The sequence below is a fragment of the Xenopus tropicalis genome, chromosome 6 (genome assembly GCF_000004195.4).
Source record: "Xenopus tropicalis strain Nigerian chromosome 6, UCB_Xtro_10.0, whole genome shotgun sequence".
Classification (NCBI taxonomy): Eukaryota; Metazoa; Chordata; class Amphibia; order Anura; family Pipidae; genus Xenopus; species Xenopus tropicalis.
Window position 1 is genome coordinate 128,338,054 of NC_030682.2, and position 20,793 is coordinate 128,358,846.

General features: G+C 39.1%; 1 protein-coding gene across 2 annotated transcripts in view; it reads left to right on the forward strand.

Annotated features, from left to right (window-relative positions):
• rgs22 (regulator of G-protein signaling 22) overlaps positions 1-20,793 on the forward strand; it is a 46,514-nt gene that overhangs the window by 22,970 nt on the left and 2,751 nt on the right. Inside the window, exons 15-26 of one of the 2 annotated variants that reach the window (XM_002934418.5) lie at positions 2,674-2,868; positions 3,688-3,780; positions 4,989-5,155; positions 9,642-9,804; positions 10,427-10,585; positions 11,095-11,163; positions 11,379-11,540; positions 12,114-12,293; positions 12,385-12,543; positions 13,860-14,021; positions 16,447-16,552; positions 16,645-16,777. In XM_002934418.5, the coding sequence (XP_002934464.1) occupies positions 2,674-2,868; positions 3,688-3,780; positions 4,989-5,155; positions 9,642-9,804; positions 10,427-10,585; positions 11,095-11,163; positions 11,379-11,540; positions 12,114-12,293; positions 12,385-12,543; positions 13,860-14,021; positions 16,447-16,552; positions 16,645-16,742 (1,713 nt within the window). In that variant the 3' untranslated portion in view covers positions 16,743-16,777. The remainder of the gene's footprint in view (positions 1-2,673; positions 2,869-3,687; positions 3,781-4,988; positions 5,156-9,641; positions 9,805-10,426; positions 10,586-11,094; positions 11,164-11,378; positions 11,541-12,113; positions 12,294-12,384; positions 12,544-13,859; positions 14,022-16,446; positions 16,553-16,644; positions 16,778-20,793) is intronic. The other variant, XM_018095160.2, reaches the window with a different exon arrangement.

The window sequence follows — 20,793 nt, forward strand, 5'->3', positions numbered from 1 at the left end:
TCTGGGAATGTTTTGTGTTTCACCGAATGTTTTTAGCTTAATTTCAGAGGGACCTACAAGATGTTTTATGTTATCCTGGCTACGGCCGTATGGAAACTGCATTTCATATTTTGGAAAGTAGTTTAAATCCAATGAGCTCAGTTATATAGTCAGGCAGGGCTGTCAGATCTGCGACCCTTCAGTGGTTGCAGAAATACAAATCCCAAAATCCCCAGCTTGCCACTGTAGTAGAATTTGTATGCAGTTATTGAACATGTTCTCAGACAGACTTTGCCTGGTTATGTGCTAACTGGAAAAATCCTATTTGTAGAATTTTTCAGGCACAATTATTTCCCACCACAAAGAGTTGTTGTACCTATGTGAAATGTATTTAAATTCTTTTAAAATGTGTCTTTTGTATTCCACATATTCTCACTCCATTTCTTACAATTCTGATATTGTCACTATTCTATTTCTCAAATCCTCATCATTCTATCCCACTCCTTTTACTCTTACTCTTCTATTTTATTCATTCTTACCATACTGCTCCACACTTTCTTGCACTTTTTCTTACCATTTTTTTCCATACTTTCTCACAATTCTGACCACAGGTTCTTCTAGTTTTAATATCCTTACCATTCTATCACTTGTGTTCTCACCATTCTATCCATAGATTCTTTCCATTCAAATATTTTCACCATAATATTAATCATGCTGTTGTTATTATTCTATCCCATTCATTTTTCCATTCTGTTCTACATTTTGTCACCATTCTATTCCATGTTTTCTCACTATTCCCACAATCCCATACAATCTCACCATTATATCTCACAATTTCTGTTTCACACATTGTCACTATTCTGTCTTAGATATTCTCACCATTCCTCAGCATATTCCAACATATTCTAATCATTTATTGTGTATGGGCAAAGCATTCTGTCCTGCCTGGGAAGATAATTTGCAAATCTAGTGAGGTTTAAGAGGACTCCTTGCTCCTGGTACTCCTGATTGCACCTCCCTTTGAATTGGTGCAATAAGTGGTGTGGTGGCTTAGGCAAGCAGAGCAGTTAAAATATTTTCAAAGCAACAAGACCAAGGACAGAGTTATCAAAATGTGAGATAAGAGTTTACCACAAAAAAATTCACCCGATTCTTATTCATTCCTATGGGAGTTTTAGAAGTGATTTATCAAATGGTAAATTCTAACTTTCACCTATTGATAAATACACTTCTAAAAATGCCACAGGAATGAATAGAAAGTGAGTTTTTCTGTAGTGAGATTTAATCTCACATTTTGATAAATCTGCCCCAAGTATGGTAATTGACCATAGCAACCAAAAAACTTAGGTTTGAGCAGTCTACTGTAGGCAGTTGGGTTAGTAAGCAGGAGCAAAGTTGCCCATTGTCAACAAGCCCCAGTGTAACTGGATTTCCTGCAATGGTCACCCCCTTGTTTAGTAGGAAAATGATCAAGGCTGGAGGGGTTCCTGGTCTGCATGTTCTGGAGCTTTCTCATGGCTTTTGCTGAAAACAGTAGTAAATCCAGCTGTGGCCTAAACTGAGGAAACAGTAAAGTTTGCCTTAGGGTTGTGTTTAAACAAAGTAAGAACATAATTACTTCTGAAGCGCATGAGAGTGTCTAATTTACAGCCTTTCAGCAGGCAAATATATTCTTAGCTAAGCAGAGATTTTTACCTTCTTTCACCACCAGGGGGTGTTGCTAGAGCTCTGCTTGAAGAGTTCTGCAGCAGCCATAGAAAGCCGCCACTCATCATTTCTTCTTCTTTCATCCCCTACCCTGCAATATGGTATATACTATTTCTGTTTTACAGAATGAGCTTTCCCAGGCAACTAGAAGTCTCCCTGAACACAAACCATAGAGCAGAACAGTTGTGTTGCGATGACACTATGCTGTGAAGGAAGCCACCATCTAACAATAAGTGGCTTGTAGTTAATGGCCTGTCAAGCATGGGTCATACAGGTGACATTATAGATTTGGGAGTATTACGGCCCATATTGCCATGCGTAAGAGACATTGGATTGTACACTAGCAACTTCAAGGCTAAACCCACTGGTCTGTGGGAAGTTGCTGGCAGTATACCATGCTGTCTTTATTTGCATTTGTGTTTGATGAGACTTTCTGGGACCCCATTATACAAAGCAAGATTGTCTAACCAATGGTTGACCAACTACAGCTTTAGTTGTAGGTGCTGGGAGTTGTTCTTCAACAACAGCTGTGGGAATGCATACTTATATAAACTGTTACTATTGCCGTATTGTCCTATTGTTGAGATCTTGTTCTGCTAGATCTGCTATGTCACTCCATTCCTGCACACAACTGCTAGAAAAACATAAGATTGCATTATCTTTACCTGCCCCATACCCTTCAGAGCAGTAAAAATGCTATGTTTGGAGACTGATGTTCTGAGCTGGGAGTTAGAGGACGAGGGGAAGTCATAACTGGGTCCTTAGAGGGGAGCAAGGGTGACTGGAGTTTTGTGGTTCGCAGTATCACCCTTCTAGAACACAGTGGCAATGCCAATTTTATTGTGCAGGCAGTGGGCATACCACTGTCACCATAATAATAAAAGCACAGAGGGGAACCTAGCCATTATCTGCTGTTTATATGAAATGTTAATGCCCTATAATAATGACAGGATGATTGCTTCTCTAAATTTTGCCTCTCTTCTCCAGTTTCTGTTTGGCACGTACCTTGCGCCTTCTGCTTCCATGGATATCGGAGCCGAGCAGAACATTAAAAAAGAGATTTACCAGAAACTTGATCCACCTTTTGAGGATTTATTTGACTCGGCTGAAGAATACATTCTTACACTCCTGCTCTCTGCCTGGAGTCAGATGACAGAGTCAGACAGACAGGTCTACAGCAAGGTAATGCCAATGTGCTTGTCTCTACAATGGGTGTCAAGTCTGTTGTGTGAAGGAGTGTAACAATAGTGCCTGCAGGGTGACGTATGGCAAGCACACTGGGAATCCTGTTGATGTACAACCCCAGTATATCTGTGGAAGAGAAATTATTATCATTATGGTTTTGGGAAATAAGAAACCAAAAAGAACTGACAGCCCTCTAGGTAAATAATATGTTGCATTTAAGTGTACCCTATGGAATGCCAACATCTGATTGATCATATAAGTGGGCTACTGTAGGTGGGGATAGGGTTACCATGTGCTGTTAAAAACAACCTAGTTTTAACAAGTGTTTGCAGTGTTGCTATTGTTGTGAGACAGGCAGTGATATATTGAGACTATTTGTAGTTGGTCTTCATTTTTTGTAGTTTTTGAATTTAATTATTTTTTTGTTTAGCAGCTGTCTGGTTGCTAGGGTCCAACCCTAGCAAACAGGCAGTAGTTTAAATGAGAGACTGGAAGAAAGATAAGTATTACAAAAGCCAAAATAACAATAACATTGTTTTGAAAGCTGGAAATTCAAAAACTCTTAAAAAAAAAAATTAAAATGAAGACTAACTGGAAAGTTGCTAAGAATAGCACACTCTATAACATACATTGGGGCAGAGTGAATTTAGAGTATAATTCACCAGGAATAAAAATTCCACAGTAACAGAGAGTGGGTGAATTTTTCTGTGGTGAACTCTAATTACACTTTGATAAATATGCCCCAAAACATAAATATGAAGGTGAGCTACCCCTTTAAGTATAGTATTTACTTGTTGACTTGTACCCTCTTGCTAGGTGGAGCTGGTGGAGGAATCTCGGCAGCTGGAATCACCACTCTACAAAAAGCTGCAAGCTTTGCAGCAGGAGAGAATGGCCAAGAAAAATCAAGTAAGGGAAACATATCTAGTGCTCTTGGTTGTAATGGTTAGGATCCCTAGCTCACACTGCAAGAAAGGGAATTCTGATAAGTTGTATCCACCACCATTGGCTGCTCCAGCTCTGCTCATTGCCTAGCAATGGTTTTGTTTTCTTTCATTTGAATGGAATGTGGAAGTAATTAAAGGGATAGAGGCTGCACGAAAATCCCATATTGTGTTAAGCAAAACTTTATTAAATGGCATTTTTATTTTTTCCATTCATATTTTAGCAGGAAGCAATGATGTGAGTAAACGACTTCTTCCCCACAGACCCTTAGAATTGCATAAGCCTAAAGCAATTGTAGCTAAAGGTGTCAGGAATCTGCAGCCATTGGCAAATGCATTGGTAACAGCAGTAGATGATGACCTGGTATTGCAGTTGGACTAAAAGTTTAGTTGGGGAGTGTGTGAAAATCAGATCACTTATAAACACACACATATTTCCAAATCCAAACAAACCAATATGGCAAACTTTGATATTGTTAGCAATCTTAATATACTTTAATAAAAGTAAGTTGTAAATGTTAACAATGATGCAGCCATGGTACAATGTGGGATGCATTACAGCCAGTGTAATGTGTCTATCCCAGAGATAAATATGGAGCTCTCTATGGGGTCCATAGTGGGATTACTGCCCTTGGTCCCCACATAGTAGTGCTGCACCGGGTAGGACAGAGGGTATAGACAACATGGCAGGTATAGATCAAGACAGCAGGAGAAGTGCAAGATGGTGACAGATACAGTTGACACCACAGATATACTTGATAGTCCACAACTGATCAGCAGAGATAATAGTTGTTTCAGGGGTCCAAATATACAGCATCAAATACTTCCAACTGCTCTTAACTTAATTATTTTACTTCATTTTATATTGTTGTTGAGTGACTTCTTTTGTATCACTTGTGGCCATTTTGTGCCATTCCATCAATACCTAGCATTGTCCAGTAGATAATGTGCCACAGGGCAGTCACAGTACAGGTATGGAATCCCTTATCCAGGAACCCATTATCCAAAAAGCTCAAAATTACATCTCCCATAAACTCAATTTGAAGCAACTTATTCAATATTTTTAAAACATATTTCCTTTTTCTATGTAGTAATAAAACAGTACCTTGTTCTATTGCGCAGTGTGTGTATACACAAGTAGGTCCCTCTAATGGGAAGCATTTGTCTTCGTAGGATCAGATATACAAATCCATTTTCCTACCACCTCCTGACATTGCCAAAGAGCCTGACCTCTGGGAACTGGTCCCTGAGGAATACAGGAATTATAACCTCACCACCTTAATTCGACACCGGATGGAGCTTGAGCATTTCCGCAATTTTCTGGAAGATCATTTTGCGAGGTATTAAGATCCCTTTTCTCTATGGGAAAGGCTGTTGTTATTACAGATTTTTGACAAGAAAGGCTGGATTCTGAGGCTTGATTTGCTAAGAGCCAATAATTGGTGTCAGCTGTGTATTAGGTGCTAATAGCTATTGCCTCATGTTTCAGTTACATTAAGTCCAACCCAACTCACTCTTGGCACATATTAGTAAATTACCCTTAATGGGTCTTAATAATGTAATGAGGCTTTTCCTATTCAACCACAGGAGAGTCCTTTGGATTCCTAGTACAATGAGTTAAGGAATAACAACACTGAAAACATATATATCGTATTTAATTACCATATTAGTAAATCAAGCAGTGCTGCTTATTACACTCTCCCCACTGCTTTAGCACTGGAGAAACTATTGGAGCTTCCTTGTCTGGGCACTGAACTTTTGTCAGCCAATGATTATACACTTGGGCAGCAATGTATTAAAAGTCACGAGTTGTGCAATGTCTAGTAACGCACAGTAACCAGTAATTGTTGATTGTATACCATGTGTTACATAGTTACACTGGGTTGAAAATAGACTAGAGTCCATTAAGTTCAACCCTTCCAAGTGAACCCAGAACACACAAACATATACTGACCTATACACTCACATACATAAACCCATACAGACCTATACACTCACATACATAAACCCACACAGACCTATACACTCACATACATAAACCATATATACCAACATCAATACTATCTGTAGGTTTTAGTATCACAATAGCCTTGGATATTATGCTTGTTGAAGAACCCATCCAGGCCCCTCTTAAAGACATTAACAGAATTTGCCATCACAGCATCACTAGGGCATTCCCCAACCTCACTGCCCTCACCGTGAAAAAACACGCTGCTTCAAATGAAAGTTCAGTTCCTCCAATCTAAAGGGGGGGGGCTCTGGTGCACTGGTTGTTTTTATGGGAAAAAAGAACATTCCCTATCTGCCTATAATCCCCTCTAATGTACTTGTATTATACCTGGTGCAAACTTTCCTCCCTTTATTACATTACACATTTTTCCACTTTGGGTGCCCAGGAACAAATTAAAAGGTGCCCATTTTACCAGACAGACTCATGGCACATGTAGTATTGGTAGCAGTGTTCCCCTCTGTGAGAGTTTAAACAAACTTGTTCATTGCTGTTGCTTATTTCTCTTCATTTTAATTGGAAACACGCTACCTATATGCCACACTGGTAGTGGTTCTCCCTGCATGCAACCTTGTCAAATACTGCATTGCAAGTGTCAGCCCTCCTTAAGGGTAATGCCACATGGGGCGTATTCTCGGCAAGCTGAAAAACGCTTGCAGAGAATACACCCCGCTTCTGTAAATTCAAGCCTACCTTGTGCCTGCACCCCAATTAATAGAATATGCTAGGGTGCAGGCACATGTAGCCAATATCCACCAAAAAATGGAAAGACTTTGCATTTTACATATAATTTAGGATAGTGGGATACTGGTTGTCCATTTTATGGTGCACTGGTGAAAATAGTAAGCTCCCCTTGAATAGTATTGTGTATTTAAATGAAAGGCAATAGTTTTTGGCTGGCGAGCTTAGTGACCCCCATTTGAAAGCTGTTAAGAGGCAAAAGAGGAAAGCAAATAATTAATAAGTTAAAAAAAATAAATTAAATTGGTTAGATCTCGATCGGCCAGATTTGATTTTTCGATGGATTGGGGACCGCAACGGACCTCGGTCCAACAGTGCCTATGTCCGCTGTTGTAATTCAATTTTAGGTAGCTATATAGGAAGATTCGCTCGTTGGCCCACCTTGCCAAACAAGCGCGTTTGGCCACCTTAAAAGAGAAGGAAAGGTAAAAACTAAGTAAGCTTTATCAGAAAGGTCTATGTAAATACAGCCATAAGCACTCAGAAAAGCTGCACTGAGTCCTCTATCAAAAGAAACACAGGATTCCTTGTCTCCTTTTTTGTAAACATGTTCTTTGGGTATCTGACTTACTCTCTCATAAAAATCCTTCATTCCTGGGACCAGAGTCTAACCAGTTCTCTTCTCTCTCCCCTCTCCTGCTCCCCCTCCCCCCCCACAAGAATGCTAAGAACTCCCTCCCCCCACCCTTAGGAATGTGTAATCTAAACTATAACTGCTAGACTGCAAACAGGAAGCTAAGTTGACCAAGCTAAAATGGCAGCTGCAATCTTACCCAAACAGAAACTTTCTAGGGCTCTTTTCTCAGGTATGGTAATTCTTTCTGCAGAATAAATATAGCGTTGTAGGTGGCACTAATGTGGCAAATCTGTTGGCAGTATAATGCCAAGATGACTTTCCTTCTCCTTTTAAGGTTCAAAAAAGATAACTTTGTCTCTAGCATTGGTGGGTAACATAAAGGCCTATGGCAACTTATTAACATCATTAGAAGCAGTTAGTCCTTCTGTTGTGAGATCCTGGAGTCTACAGATTCCAAAACCATTGGTCTGTCTAATAAGGGATCCTTAGATCACTTTTGTGGTGCCAGTGCAGGTCAATAGCTATCACAATTGCTATCACATCTACATCATTTGTTTACTGTTACTGTCTTACCGGAGTGAAAAGTTAGGTCTGGGTTGCTGCCATTTTTAGCATCAATATAATGATGAGGTACTATATTAAGAAAATGGCAGAAATCCTGCACCCCAGCTCTCTGGTTGTAGTTGTACTATAGAATCTACCTTATGATTAAAGGGGCTGTTCACCTTTAAATTAATTTTTAGAATGATTTAGAGATTGCTATTCTGAGACAAGTTACAATTGGTCTTCAGTTGTTATTATTGTATTATTGTAATTTGGGCAGCTATCTGGTTGCTAGGGTCCAATTTAACCTAGACTGAAAATGAAGGCAGTGGCCTAGAGTTTGACTAGTACAGTGGTGTACACATGTGTGCCCATAGAGAGGGCAGCTGGCCCTCATTGGTTCACTCACTTTCACTGCAATGGGCATGTGACAACAGCAGAAATGTGGCCACTTGCTAATTGCTAAAGGATAAAAATACACTTTTCATTTGTTGCTGTGTTTCCCACAGACACAAACCACTGACACTACAGTATATCAGGGGGTTTCCTTCTTGTAGTGCATGAAAGCTGCAGTTCGGTAATCAGTAGCTGGTGGAGCTCTCTGCTTGCCCTAGGAATTGTATTGTTGGTTAAAACTGAATTTATCATAGAATTTGCTGATATTTGCAGTGTTTCCAGCACTGTGTCATTTCCATAAATCATTCTTCCCTTTCTAACATGTGTTATGACACAAAGCCTTTGATGCAAAAGTGCCCAATAAATTAGAATTATGTGAAGCTCTGATTGCTTTTAGACGTGAGTACAATTATATTGCTCAAGAAGCAGTAGTAAGCCTGCCAATTCTCCACTCTCCATTTTTACCAGAGTGATGCAGAATGGAAACAGCTGCCCGTAGCAGCTTCAGCCCATAATAAAACCCCTGGAAGCGTTTCACATTGGCAGCCTGTGCTCTATTAATTATGCTCACTGTCACTGCAGCCTACCCTGAATAATAACATCATTTAACCAAGAGATGGCCAACTACAGTTTCCATCATACCCCATCTTTCCGCTGCTGGGGGTTGCTCAAAGTTGAACTCTAACAACAGTTATACATTTATTTGATTTAAACATTACTGTAATTAAAGGGTTACAGGTATCGGACCCCTTATCCGGAAACCCATTATCCATAAAGTGCCGAATTACAAAAAGGCCATCTCCCATAGACTCCATTGTAATCAAATAATTCACATTTTTAAAAATGATTTCCTTTTTCTCTGTAATAATAAAACTTGTACTTGATCCCAAATAAGATATAATGAATCCTTATTGGAGCCAAAACAATCCTATTGGATTTAATTGCTGTTTTATACAATTTTTTTTAGTAGACTTAAGGTTAGAGATCCAAATTATGGAAAGACCCCTTATCCGGAAAACCCCAGGCCCTGAGCATTCTGGATAATGGGTCCCATACCTCTATTGCATCTTAAAATTACCTTTTAGTATGCCGTGGACAATTTTGCAGGTAGGCTTCATTTTTATTTTTTGAATGTTTTTTTTTAATTCTTTAGCTTTTTGTTTAGCAGCAGTCCAGTTTGGAATTTAGCAGCTATTGTGTTTTGAGTTGCTGGGGTCTGATTTACCCTAGTAACCAGGCAATGGTTTGAATAACAGACTGAAAGATGTATAGAAGAGGGCCTGGATAGGAATAATAAATCAACGATAACATTAAAATTGTTGTGAGCCTCCAGGAACTAGACAGGCGAAAGCAGAAATCAGGGCATGATTAGCACTTTATACGTCCTTTAAGTTGCACACACAAGGCCACAAGTCGCTGACGAGGAAATTTCAAACCCAGGCTTTCAGAGGCAAAACGCTCTCACTTGAATACTGACACTGATTCTATCTGTGTCAGACAATGAAGGAATTATACAGGATGGCTGAGTTTATACGTATAAATGATGTGATATGATTTGCAGCATGGATCTCATGTGCTGGATAGACCTGGAGCAGCTGAGGAGAATGCCACACAAAGAAAAGGAGAAACGCCAGGAAAAATCCAAGGACATTAAAGACAAATATTTAAACAAGAAGTACTTTTTTGGTCCAAACAGTCCAGCCACCAGAGATCAGCAGGAACAGGTAGTAATAACAACAAGAAACAACTTGCAGTTCCATGTTCATCTGTAAAGTTCTGGCAAGGTCCAGCTACAGCCCAGCAGGTGTAGTGTTATATAAAATCGACCCCTCTCCTTCATATTGGACAGATTTGTAGTATTTATAGATATAACCCCCACCTACACTGGGCCCATATGGCACATACTGTATACTACCTGTAAGGACTTTAATAGCTCCCTACTGCAATATCCATGGCAGTATCTGGCAAGTCTTTTTTATTTTTCAATTATTGCCTACAATGCTTATTGGTTACTAAAGAAAGTGATGATCTGTTATATTTAAAACCTAAACTGGAGGTATCAGGGTAAATTTTGCCCTGTGCAAAATATTCTCCAGTGTCACTAAATTGAGTTTTATTATTTTGTATGGGGAAACATTATTGAACTACTGTAATGCAGACTTCCCCCATAGCAAGCAATGGAATTGTATCCATGATGCGCAAACACTGTATTCATGGGCACAATGAGATTATTTACTGGTGGCGAGTGTGGCATAGCCCATGTCCTTTCTTGCACCATGCTGCAACAGGCAAGTCTTGTTATCATTGCTGCCATCTGATTCACCATTTTTATTGCTGCATTTGCAGGTAATGAAACTAGCAGGAGGCTGGGGCAAGATTCTACATGATCGACTGTCGGCGGCGGTCCTTATAGAAGTACAGAAATACGTCAGAATGAGGATAGAGAGAAAGTGGCTTCCAATGTTTTTAGCAACAGAGGAGTACAGAGAGCGCCAGAGAGTGCAAGTAAGAGCTGCTCTCAGTGTACTCTTGGCAACACCTGTAATTAATGTATTTAAAACTGTCTATACAAACATATACAGTACACTGTATGGCCAAAAGTATGCAGACAACCCTTCTAAAATTGCAGTTTTCATGGTTAGCACACAAACCTAACAATGCCAGAAATCTATGCCATTGGACCCTGGAGAGGTTGAAATGGGTTCTCTGAACTGCCTGACGTGCCATTCTAACAGACAAATATGGCCTTGGTTGATGCCATAGGAACTGCTCCCTGTCTGAAAGCTGACTGAAAAGTTTGGTATGAGGAACCGTAGTGTAGGGATATTTTTCCCATTATATTTTGACAATATTGTGCTTTCTCTATTTTGTGGCAAAAAGTTTGGGGAAAGCCATTTTCTGGTTCAGCGGAAAAATAACCCCACGCTCATGTCTGTACAGTAAGTTTGTTGCGATAGAAGTATATATATTTATTGCTTTCCACTGATGCATCTTTATTCATTGTATATCATTAGGGACAAATGAAAGACGTTGCAGAAGATGTAATATTTCAAACAAACAAAAAGAAAATGGGAGTGTGGAAGGTAAGTTTATATTGTTAATTAATCTAATTATTTAGTCATTTTTTCCATATTAGCAATTTTGTAATATAAATATATCAATTGTTCCTTGGCTGGTTAAATCACAGCTGGTCAATGACATTGGTTTTGCCCCCCAACTTTTTTTTGCTACAACTATGCAGGATTGTTACAGATGATGCATTATATAACAGCCACTTACCTGGTGACTTTGCTTTCAGCATCTTGACAGTAAATGGGTCTCATCCTCCAAAGAGATAATTGCCTTTCGTAAAGCCTTAATGAATCCAGTAACTTCCAGTCAGTTTCAGCGCTTCATTTCACTCAAAGGAGACTTTTTGGAGAATGGACTGCTTTTTTGGATTGAAGTACAGAAATACAAGGTATGGAGAAAAACGTTTCAGTATAAATAGTCTGTGTGCATTACTGGTTCTTTACTGTCATATGTGTTCATGGCACTTGTAGGGCGCTAACGCAGAGACTGTTTGGCTACAGAAATATTTTGTATGTCCATTACAATTGCTTAAATTATGATGGTGGTCTGTTACATTACAAGGTGCATTTACTGAAGCTTAATGTGTTTTCTATGGTTAAAAGACATGCATGCAGCAAGACCATACTGCATTTAGGTGCATTAGAGGTACCATTTTGACTATGTATTTATAATAGTCAGATCCAAACTGTAAATCTGTGTCTTTCATTTGCAACACAATCAAGGTGCAGTTAACACACAGGCTTACAATTGCTTGATAAAAACACCTAAGCCTAAGGTTATAGCCATAAATAACATAAATGTTGGATAACCTTTTATTTTATGCAGCATGTACAAAGGTGCACACAAAACTCCAATGCAGATGAAGATTTCATTAATGTTCTGGTTGCTGTGGTACAATGCATAATGTATAAACTTGTCCTTTTTTTAGGTGCTTGAAACGCTATTTTTACATTCTTTTCAGGATCTCTGCCACTCCCACTGTGATGATTTCACAATTCAGAATAAAATTACTGCTATCATTAATTGCTTCATCAACTCCTCCATCCCACCAGCCTTGCAGATTGACATTCCCCAAGAGCAAGCAGAGAAAATCTTAGAGCGCCGCCGGGATTTAGGCCCATATGTATTCCGTGAGGCTCAGGTAGGGTCTCCATGCTATTTTTACTAATAAACTGATGTAGTGTTGTTAAATGTAGGTTTTTAAAACACATTATGCATCTTATTAAAACTAGATGACCGTCTTCAGCATCATGTTCAAATTCTGGCCGGAGTTTTGTGATTTCCGTAGAAATTTGACAGAAGAAAAGATTTTACCTTTTCTGGATAGAAAGAAATTAAAGCAGACAGAGGCAGTGAAAAGAAGAATGAGAGAAGAAGAGAGACTTGCAAAGGTAGTTTAACCTGCACCAGCATAACAAGCTTTACCATTAAGTGCCAATTTCCATTGTTCAGTGTCTAAGCTCAATACATCATTATAATGTGTCATGTAACTCTTTTTTGCTTTTGCCTTGCTTTATTGGATCAAGCCCAAGATATTTATTTTGTAATGTCACTGTTATCATCCTATGTGAGGGATAGGATTATTTCTGGTGTCTCCTGAATATAATTAAACTTATGCCTCCAACTCAGGGAGTCTGAGACCCTGTATCTCAGCCCCAAAGCATTACTTTACTATTTATTGGAAAGCTTTGTGGATAATGAAAACCAATAGGATAACACACTTCACTTATTGTATGGTTATAAATTGCTAATAGAGAAGTTATCTCATATTTTTTTTTATCATTCTGGGTTGAAGGTAACAGGAGCTACCAACACCAGACACCTAACACCAGAAATTATGCCAGACTAGGGACACGTCTAGAAAATCCATCTAGCAGGGCTGAATTGATTACAGTTTATTTTAAATGCAAAAAAAATTTCTGGGGGGAAATGGTGCACTGTGGGAAAAAAATGTCGATTACACTCAAAATAGCACTGTTCACACTGTGTCAAGAAAGGGGAATGCGCCCTTAGGTCTGACATTCTGATCTGGTTGTTGGGGGCATTATCTGTTACTAGATAATCTGGTTACAAATAAGGTACATTTGCCCACTGGACGGGTAATTTGTAAACGTGGGCCTAGCTGTAACGGGTCAGAGCTTTAGAGAAGGGAATATCCTTCAGAACTGTTTAATAGTGAAAAGCAATACAATTATGGTATCCATTATCCAGAAACCCTTTATCCAGAAAGCTCCAAACTGATGTGAATGTAATCTCCCTTAGACTACATTTTAATTAAAGAAGTCAAAAACATATTATGTTTTTCTCTGTAATAATAAAACATAACCTTGTGCTTGATCCCAACTATGATATAATTAATTCTTATTTGAGGCAAAACAATTCTATTGGATTTGTTTAATGTTAAAATGATTTTTAGTACACCTGAAGTATGGAGATCCAAACTACGGAAAGATCTCTTATCCGGAAAACCACAGGTTCTGAGCAATCTGGATAACAGGTCCCATACCTGTATCAGGTAGGTCCAGGAATACTGGTAAAAGAAAACTGGGATCCAGGTCTTAAAATGTCACTAAATGCAAATTTAAGGCAGCATAAAGCATTTTGTAGAGGGACTCTGCTTTGTACTGCTTACATGAGGGAAAAATAAGATATACATTTCAGTTGTTTCTATGGATTAAATGCTCTGCAAAATTCTGCATTTTTACAGCAACAGCAAGAGGAGGCTAAGAGGAAAGGAACATTATCCGACTTGTATGGTGATAACGAAAGCACTTACAGCGGGGACAGGTTATCTGGATACGGGGGACATGCACGGGATGGATTTGCACATGATGGATATGTGGCAGATGGGTTTGGACAAAGCAGGAATGTAAGTGTAGCCACTGTCTGTCCACCTCAAACTGTTATGTTTCTTGGCAATGTTGCAAAACCTGCATCCCATCAGTCCATGTTATATAAACTATTGTACAGATATCAGACCCCTTATCCGGAAACCCATTATCCAGAAAGTTCCAAATTACGGAAAGGCCATCTCCCATAGACTCCATTTTAATTAAATAAGTCACATTTTTAAAAATGGTTTCCTTTTTCTCTGTAATAATAAAACAGTACCTTGTACTTGATCCCAACTAAGATATAATTAATCCTTATTGGAACCAAAACAATCCTACTGGGTTTAATTACTGTTTTAAATACTTCTTTTTAGTAAACTTAAGGTAGCAGATCCAAATTACAGAAAGACCCCTTATCCGGAATACCTCTGGTCCCGAGCATTCTTCTGGATAACAGGTCCCATACCTGTACAAGTAATGAGAAACAGGTTATAGAAATGCCCAACAGTGCCACAGAAGGTAATAGAGTTACTTTTCCCTTTAAGGTGCTCAGTCAGATTAGCAGGGAATACCTTTGCTAAAGAAAACAGTGTAGTTCTATTCAAGGGCACTAAAGAGGCCCCACACTTAAAGGGGCCCTACAGGACAGAAAAGCACAGTTACAAATGATAATCTATCTATCTATCTTTCAACTATCTATCTATCTATCTATCTATCTATCATCTATCTATCTCTCACTAATGATATGGAGAAAGGCTCCATTTACAAGGAAGTAGGAAAAAGGTGAGGGTTTGGGGTTTGGACAGGTTGGAAGGGTTCCTACATATATGCAGTCACTTTAATTAAATATTAGCACATAACAGCTACAGGTCATGCAGAAAAAGGCTGTTAATGTGAGAACACAAAGTCAAGAAACTATTATTTCATTTGCTTTGGTAAAATGTTTATAATTACTTTTACGGAACCCACTGTAATGGCTTTTTATTGCAGACAGTCTTTCCAGAATTCTGGGCTAAAGATGAAACAGTTATGGAATAAAAACTCTATTATACCAAGCATTATGTCATGCTGGATAATGATGTTACACAGTATTGCAGGGTGTAGAGCACAGAGTCATATTCATTTAATATGAACATAACATAAGCAGTATTTTAAGGTAATGCCCCTTCTCTAGATGCAGAGTAGAAAAAGGGCCCTTCGATACATGTGTCTGTAATACAATGTTTCCTGATTCCCTTGGAGAAGAATATGGATTGTTAGCTTTTAATCATGACACTACTACCAGTGAACATTTAACACCATTATGAAGCTCTTTGATAGTAGCCTATATGTTGGGTTTCAGGTTTTACCTTAAATCTCTATAACCTCTTCCTTCAGGGCTTAGCTAGGCTGCTGCCAGGGGAAGTAAATGATTCAGAAAAGGGAATACTAAGGAATATATTATATGATCCATCTAGATCAGTGGTTCCCAAACTGTGCTACAATCAGTAGCATAAGGTATCAACCTGAAGGCCAGTTAGGGTGAGATTTTGGGCAGAATGCCCATTTGCTCTCCTAGATACACCTGAAATCCCTATCTCATTTGGGTGAAATTTGGGTGTACATTTTTGCTATCCTAAATATTCTAGAACTGTGTTGAATGGCTGATACATGCAAAATATTTGCCTATATCTGTGTGTATTAAGGGGCCTTGACTAAAGTCAAGGCTATGAGCGCAATAATACAAAAACATTCCTGTTTTTCTGATGATGCCTGTAGGTCTGTAATGTTTAGTAATTCAGAGAAGTGAACTTACATTCTGAAAAATGTCTTAGCAATTTTTTGTGCATGAGCGTGCATATACTTCAGATACTCATAAGGCCACACCACCTTTCTGTTTCTTAAACCCAACAGTCACTTCCTGCTTTATGACTGATAGCTGCCTTCATACCCATAACACTCTAACCCAAATATGGAGAAACCAAATGAGACCACAAAAGCTGGGCTGGTAATTTATAAACAAAGAAAGAGTTTTTTATAAGTAAAACCTGCCAAAAACAAATATTACATGCCTATAAAAGGGGTTCTTTACTTTCGAAAATTTGCATTGTGAAAATGGAACAGACTTTATGAATGCATAACAGCTTAGCACATAATGGCTTAGGACAATAATTAAAAATATTGATATAAATATATATATATATATATATATATATAATATGAATAAAACTCACCAGTATTTGCATCTATCAATGTGTCTCCTTTTTGGATATTATCATGAAACCCTGTGAGTGCTGACACTGCTTATTACTATATATAATATGAAATATGCCAACCATGGAACATCACTTCAGCAGGTGGGAAGTTATGTGTGCCAGTTGCATCCCTACAGTCTGCTCCATATTTACAGTTTGACATTATGGCACCTATATTATCAGTAAAAGTTTCAGATATATAATGGAACATTCTAATACCATGTGTTAGGTATCTTGGAGTTATTCTAAGTATGTTGAAGCTTTGGAGAAGGAAAGGATGCTTCTGAAAATTCAGGAAGATCTTGAAAAAAAGTCGCGGAGCTCCCTTCTGTCTGGTAATGATTGCATCTGTACATCACATACTAGGTCGCTGTGTGCAGCAAGACCTATGTTGGATCTGACATTTTGCATTTTCCTTTCCCTTTAGATATTTCGTCTCTTTACAGTGTAAGAACAGAAGCCTCAAAAAGAACCAACAGATCTTCATCCGCACCCACTGACAGGCCTTCCTCTGTTACATACTAGCGGTAACAGCAGCACCGGGCTGTATACACAGTAAGGTACAAATATGTGTTTCAAGAACATTGCAAACAAAAAAACCACAAAAAATGCTAATTCATTACATGTACTTGTCACCCTTGAAGGCTCTGTTGGTTATTTTGGTTTTAAGAAAGGATATTTGATGTTTTATGGTTTCTGTCTATTACACAGGAGACACAACATGGCTATAGGGACCGAATGAAGCATAAATTACTTACACTACATATTCCTATTTGAGTATTGCATACATGTATATATATATTATTGGAGAATGAAAGTCAAAATCCAATTCCAGCTCAATGAAAAGGCAATTATTGTAGCAATAAATCACCATGAACATGCCTCTCTCTGCCACAACATGATCGCTAGGTTTGTTTGCGAACAGGAAAGAGGTGGAAATGATGCAGATTAAGTTAAAGCTGTGTTTCAGAAGGGGGCATGTATTAACATTTAGGGGAAATCTAGCTATGTAACCTTTCAATCTCCTATAATATTATTTTTGGCTGCCTTGTAGGAGTCAATGTTTTGCCTAGAAAACCATTATTCATTTGTATATATTTTAAATAAAATACTAAGACAAGGTTGTATTTATGGGTAGAATTTTTGGGGTGATATGTTCAGTAGCTTTATTCTTGTTTCTGTTGCACTATCCTTTCTGGTAACAGTGCAGTGATTTGCACCTGAATTGTATGAAAACCCTGCCATTGAAAAGCACTAAAATGCATCCAAAGTCTTCATAATCAGGGAGCTTCAGGGAATGTAGAAAATGGACTGGGGGCTGTGGCCAGAGGTGTCACTTGCAGGGTCACCATCAGGGGGATACAGGAGCTCTGCAGTCAGGGGCTCCATAGTTACATAGGGTTGAAAAAAGACCATCCAGTTCAACCCTTCCAAGTGAACCCAGCACACACAAACCTATACTGACCTATCTATACACTCACATACAGACCCATACTGACCTATCTATACACTCACATACAGACCCATACTGACCTATCTATACACTCACATACAGACCCATACTGACCTATCTATCCACTCACATACAGACCCATACTGACCTATCTATACACTCACATACATACCCATACTGACCTATCTATACACTCACATACAGACCCATACCGACCTATTTATACACTCACATACAGACCCATACCGACCTATTTATACACTCACATACAGACCCATACTGATCTATCTATACACTCACATACAGACCCATACTGACCTATCTATACACTCACATACAGACCCATACTGACCTATCTATACACTCACATTCATAAACCCATACTGACCTATCTATACACTCACATACAGACCCATACTGACCTATCTATACACTCACATACAGACCCATACTGACGTATCTATACACTCACATACAGACCCATACTGACCTATCTATACACTCACATACAGACCCATACTGACCTATCTATACACTCACATACAGACCCATACTGACCTATCTATACACTCACATACAGACCCATACTGACCTATCTATACACTCACATACAGACCCATACTGACGTATCTATACACTCACATACAGACCCATACTGACCTATCTATACACTCACATACAGACCCATACCGACCTATTTATACACTCACATACAGACCCATACCGACCTATTTATACACTCACATACAGACCCATACCGACCTATTTATACACTCACATACAGACCCATACCGACCTATCTATACACTCACATACAGACCCATACTGACCTATACACTCACATACAGACCCATACTGACCAATACACTCACATACAGACCCATACTGACCTATCTATACACTCACATACAGACCCATACTGATCTATCTATACACTCACATACAGACCCATACTGACCTATCTATACACTCACATACAGACCCATACCGATCTATCTATACACTCACATACAGACCCATACCGACCTATCTATACACTCACATACAGACCCATACCGACCTATTTATACACTCACATACAGACCCATACCGACCTATTTATACACTCACATACAGACCCATACTGACCTATCTATACACTCACATACAGACCCATACTGACCTATCTATACACTCACATACAGACCCATACTGACCTATACACTCACATACAGACCCATACTGACCTATCTATACACTCACATACAGACCCATACTGATCTATCTATACACTCACATACAGACCCATACCAACCTATCTATACACTCACATACAGACCCATACAGACCTATTTATACACTCACATACAGACCCATACCGACCTATTTATACACTCACATACAGACCCATACTGACCTATCTATACACTCACATACAGACCCATACTGACCTATCTATCCACTCACATACAGACCCATACTGACCTATCTATACACTCACATACAGGCCCATACTGACCTATCTATACACTCACATACAGACCCACACTGACCTATCTATCCACTCACATACAGACCCACACTGACCTATCTATCCACTCACATACAGACCCATACTGACCTATCTATACACTCACATACAGACCCACACTGACCTATCTATACACTCACATTCATAAACCCATGCTGACCTATCTAAACCTTGGGCATAATTGGAAGCATGGCCAAGGTAGATCAGGGGTGTGGCCATGCATGCAAGGCTTTTTTCCCATAAGGCCCCATTTTACTTTGTTGGCAGATCATACGACCCAGGGACCACAGGTGTCCTAGTGGGAGAGGGGCTCTGCTAACTTAGTAGTATGGGGTCCAATAATTACTCATGGCAGTCCTGGTAATGGGAATGGCCAGGATACACCCGATATATAAAAACTGTGGTTGAACAGACATTGTATAGAGATGGTCAGTGCATTCACATTTCTAGTTCAGAGAAATACTTTGTCTTAATAATTACCCTCCCACGTGTCTGAAAGACGGATTTATTAATCTCTGAATTACTGCATCTGATGCATACATTATTTGCCCTTAAAGCAGAGAATTAGATTTTAACTTTAACTCAACTTAAACAGGAGACAGATTGCCCTAATTTTAATTCACTTTGAAAATGTCATGGAATACGATGATCATTATCTGCATCAAAAAATGAATCCCACATGTGATGTGTGCAGTAGAAAGGAATACCATGGTATGTACTGAGCCAGAGACACCACAAGTTACACCATGAGTAGTATTGGTTTTGCAGGATCACAGACTATAAGCCCTTGAAACAGATTTAGAAAGCACCCCCATATGGATTTATTGGATTATCATTTCCAGCAAACAGTTACATCTCGTACTTGCCCTCTTTCCACTTTATTTCTTTGCAGACGTCATGCTGAAAAAAAATTTTTTTATAAATATTATATTTTAATAATATGCTTATAAATTTATTGTCATAGGATGTTCTTTTTAAGTCAGTAAATGACTTCAAATATTGGGCCAAATGACCATGGGAAACTGGTTTCTGTGGAGCCCCGGTGATAAATTTTGTTGCTCATAAAGTTTACACAGTGTGTGACCATTGCCTGTGCCTGAAGCATTAAATGAAAACAGATCTTGTTGTGTTCTTCTCCTCTCACATTAGGAACCTCATTATATCTAATTTTGTGACTGTGGGCACATTCATAAGCAAATGCAATGTTTTTTTCCCTTTTGCTTTGTTTTTTCTAGCTTCTATGATACTGACCTATCTTTTTCGGACTGGGGTGTACGTGGCTCACCGGGGCTACCACCCCAAGGGTCCATACCCCAGTCACCAATTCCTCCTCCCGCCACCAACCTATGCCCACTCCATTCCAGGACACTTCACTTTGCCTTCTTTACATTTTGTCCCCCACTCAGGGGCGTTTTTGGCCCCTGAAGTGGCTCCTTCGATGCTGCCCCCCCACACTTACCTTTACAGCGTCAGAGGGGGTCCAGGGAGGGGGGCCGCATCGCTAGTGTAGAGAGCGCACTCTGCACTAGCAGAGCTGTTTATCCATTTAAAAAACTGTTAATTTGGCTCTTAAAGTTATCAGGAGCGGCTTTTTGTCACCCCCTGGTAACTTT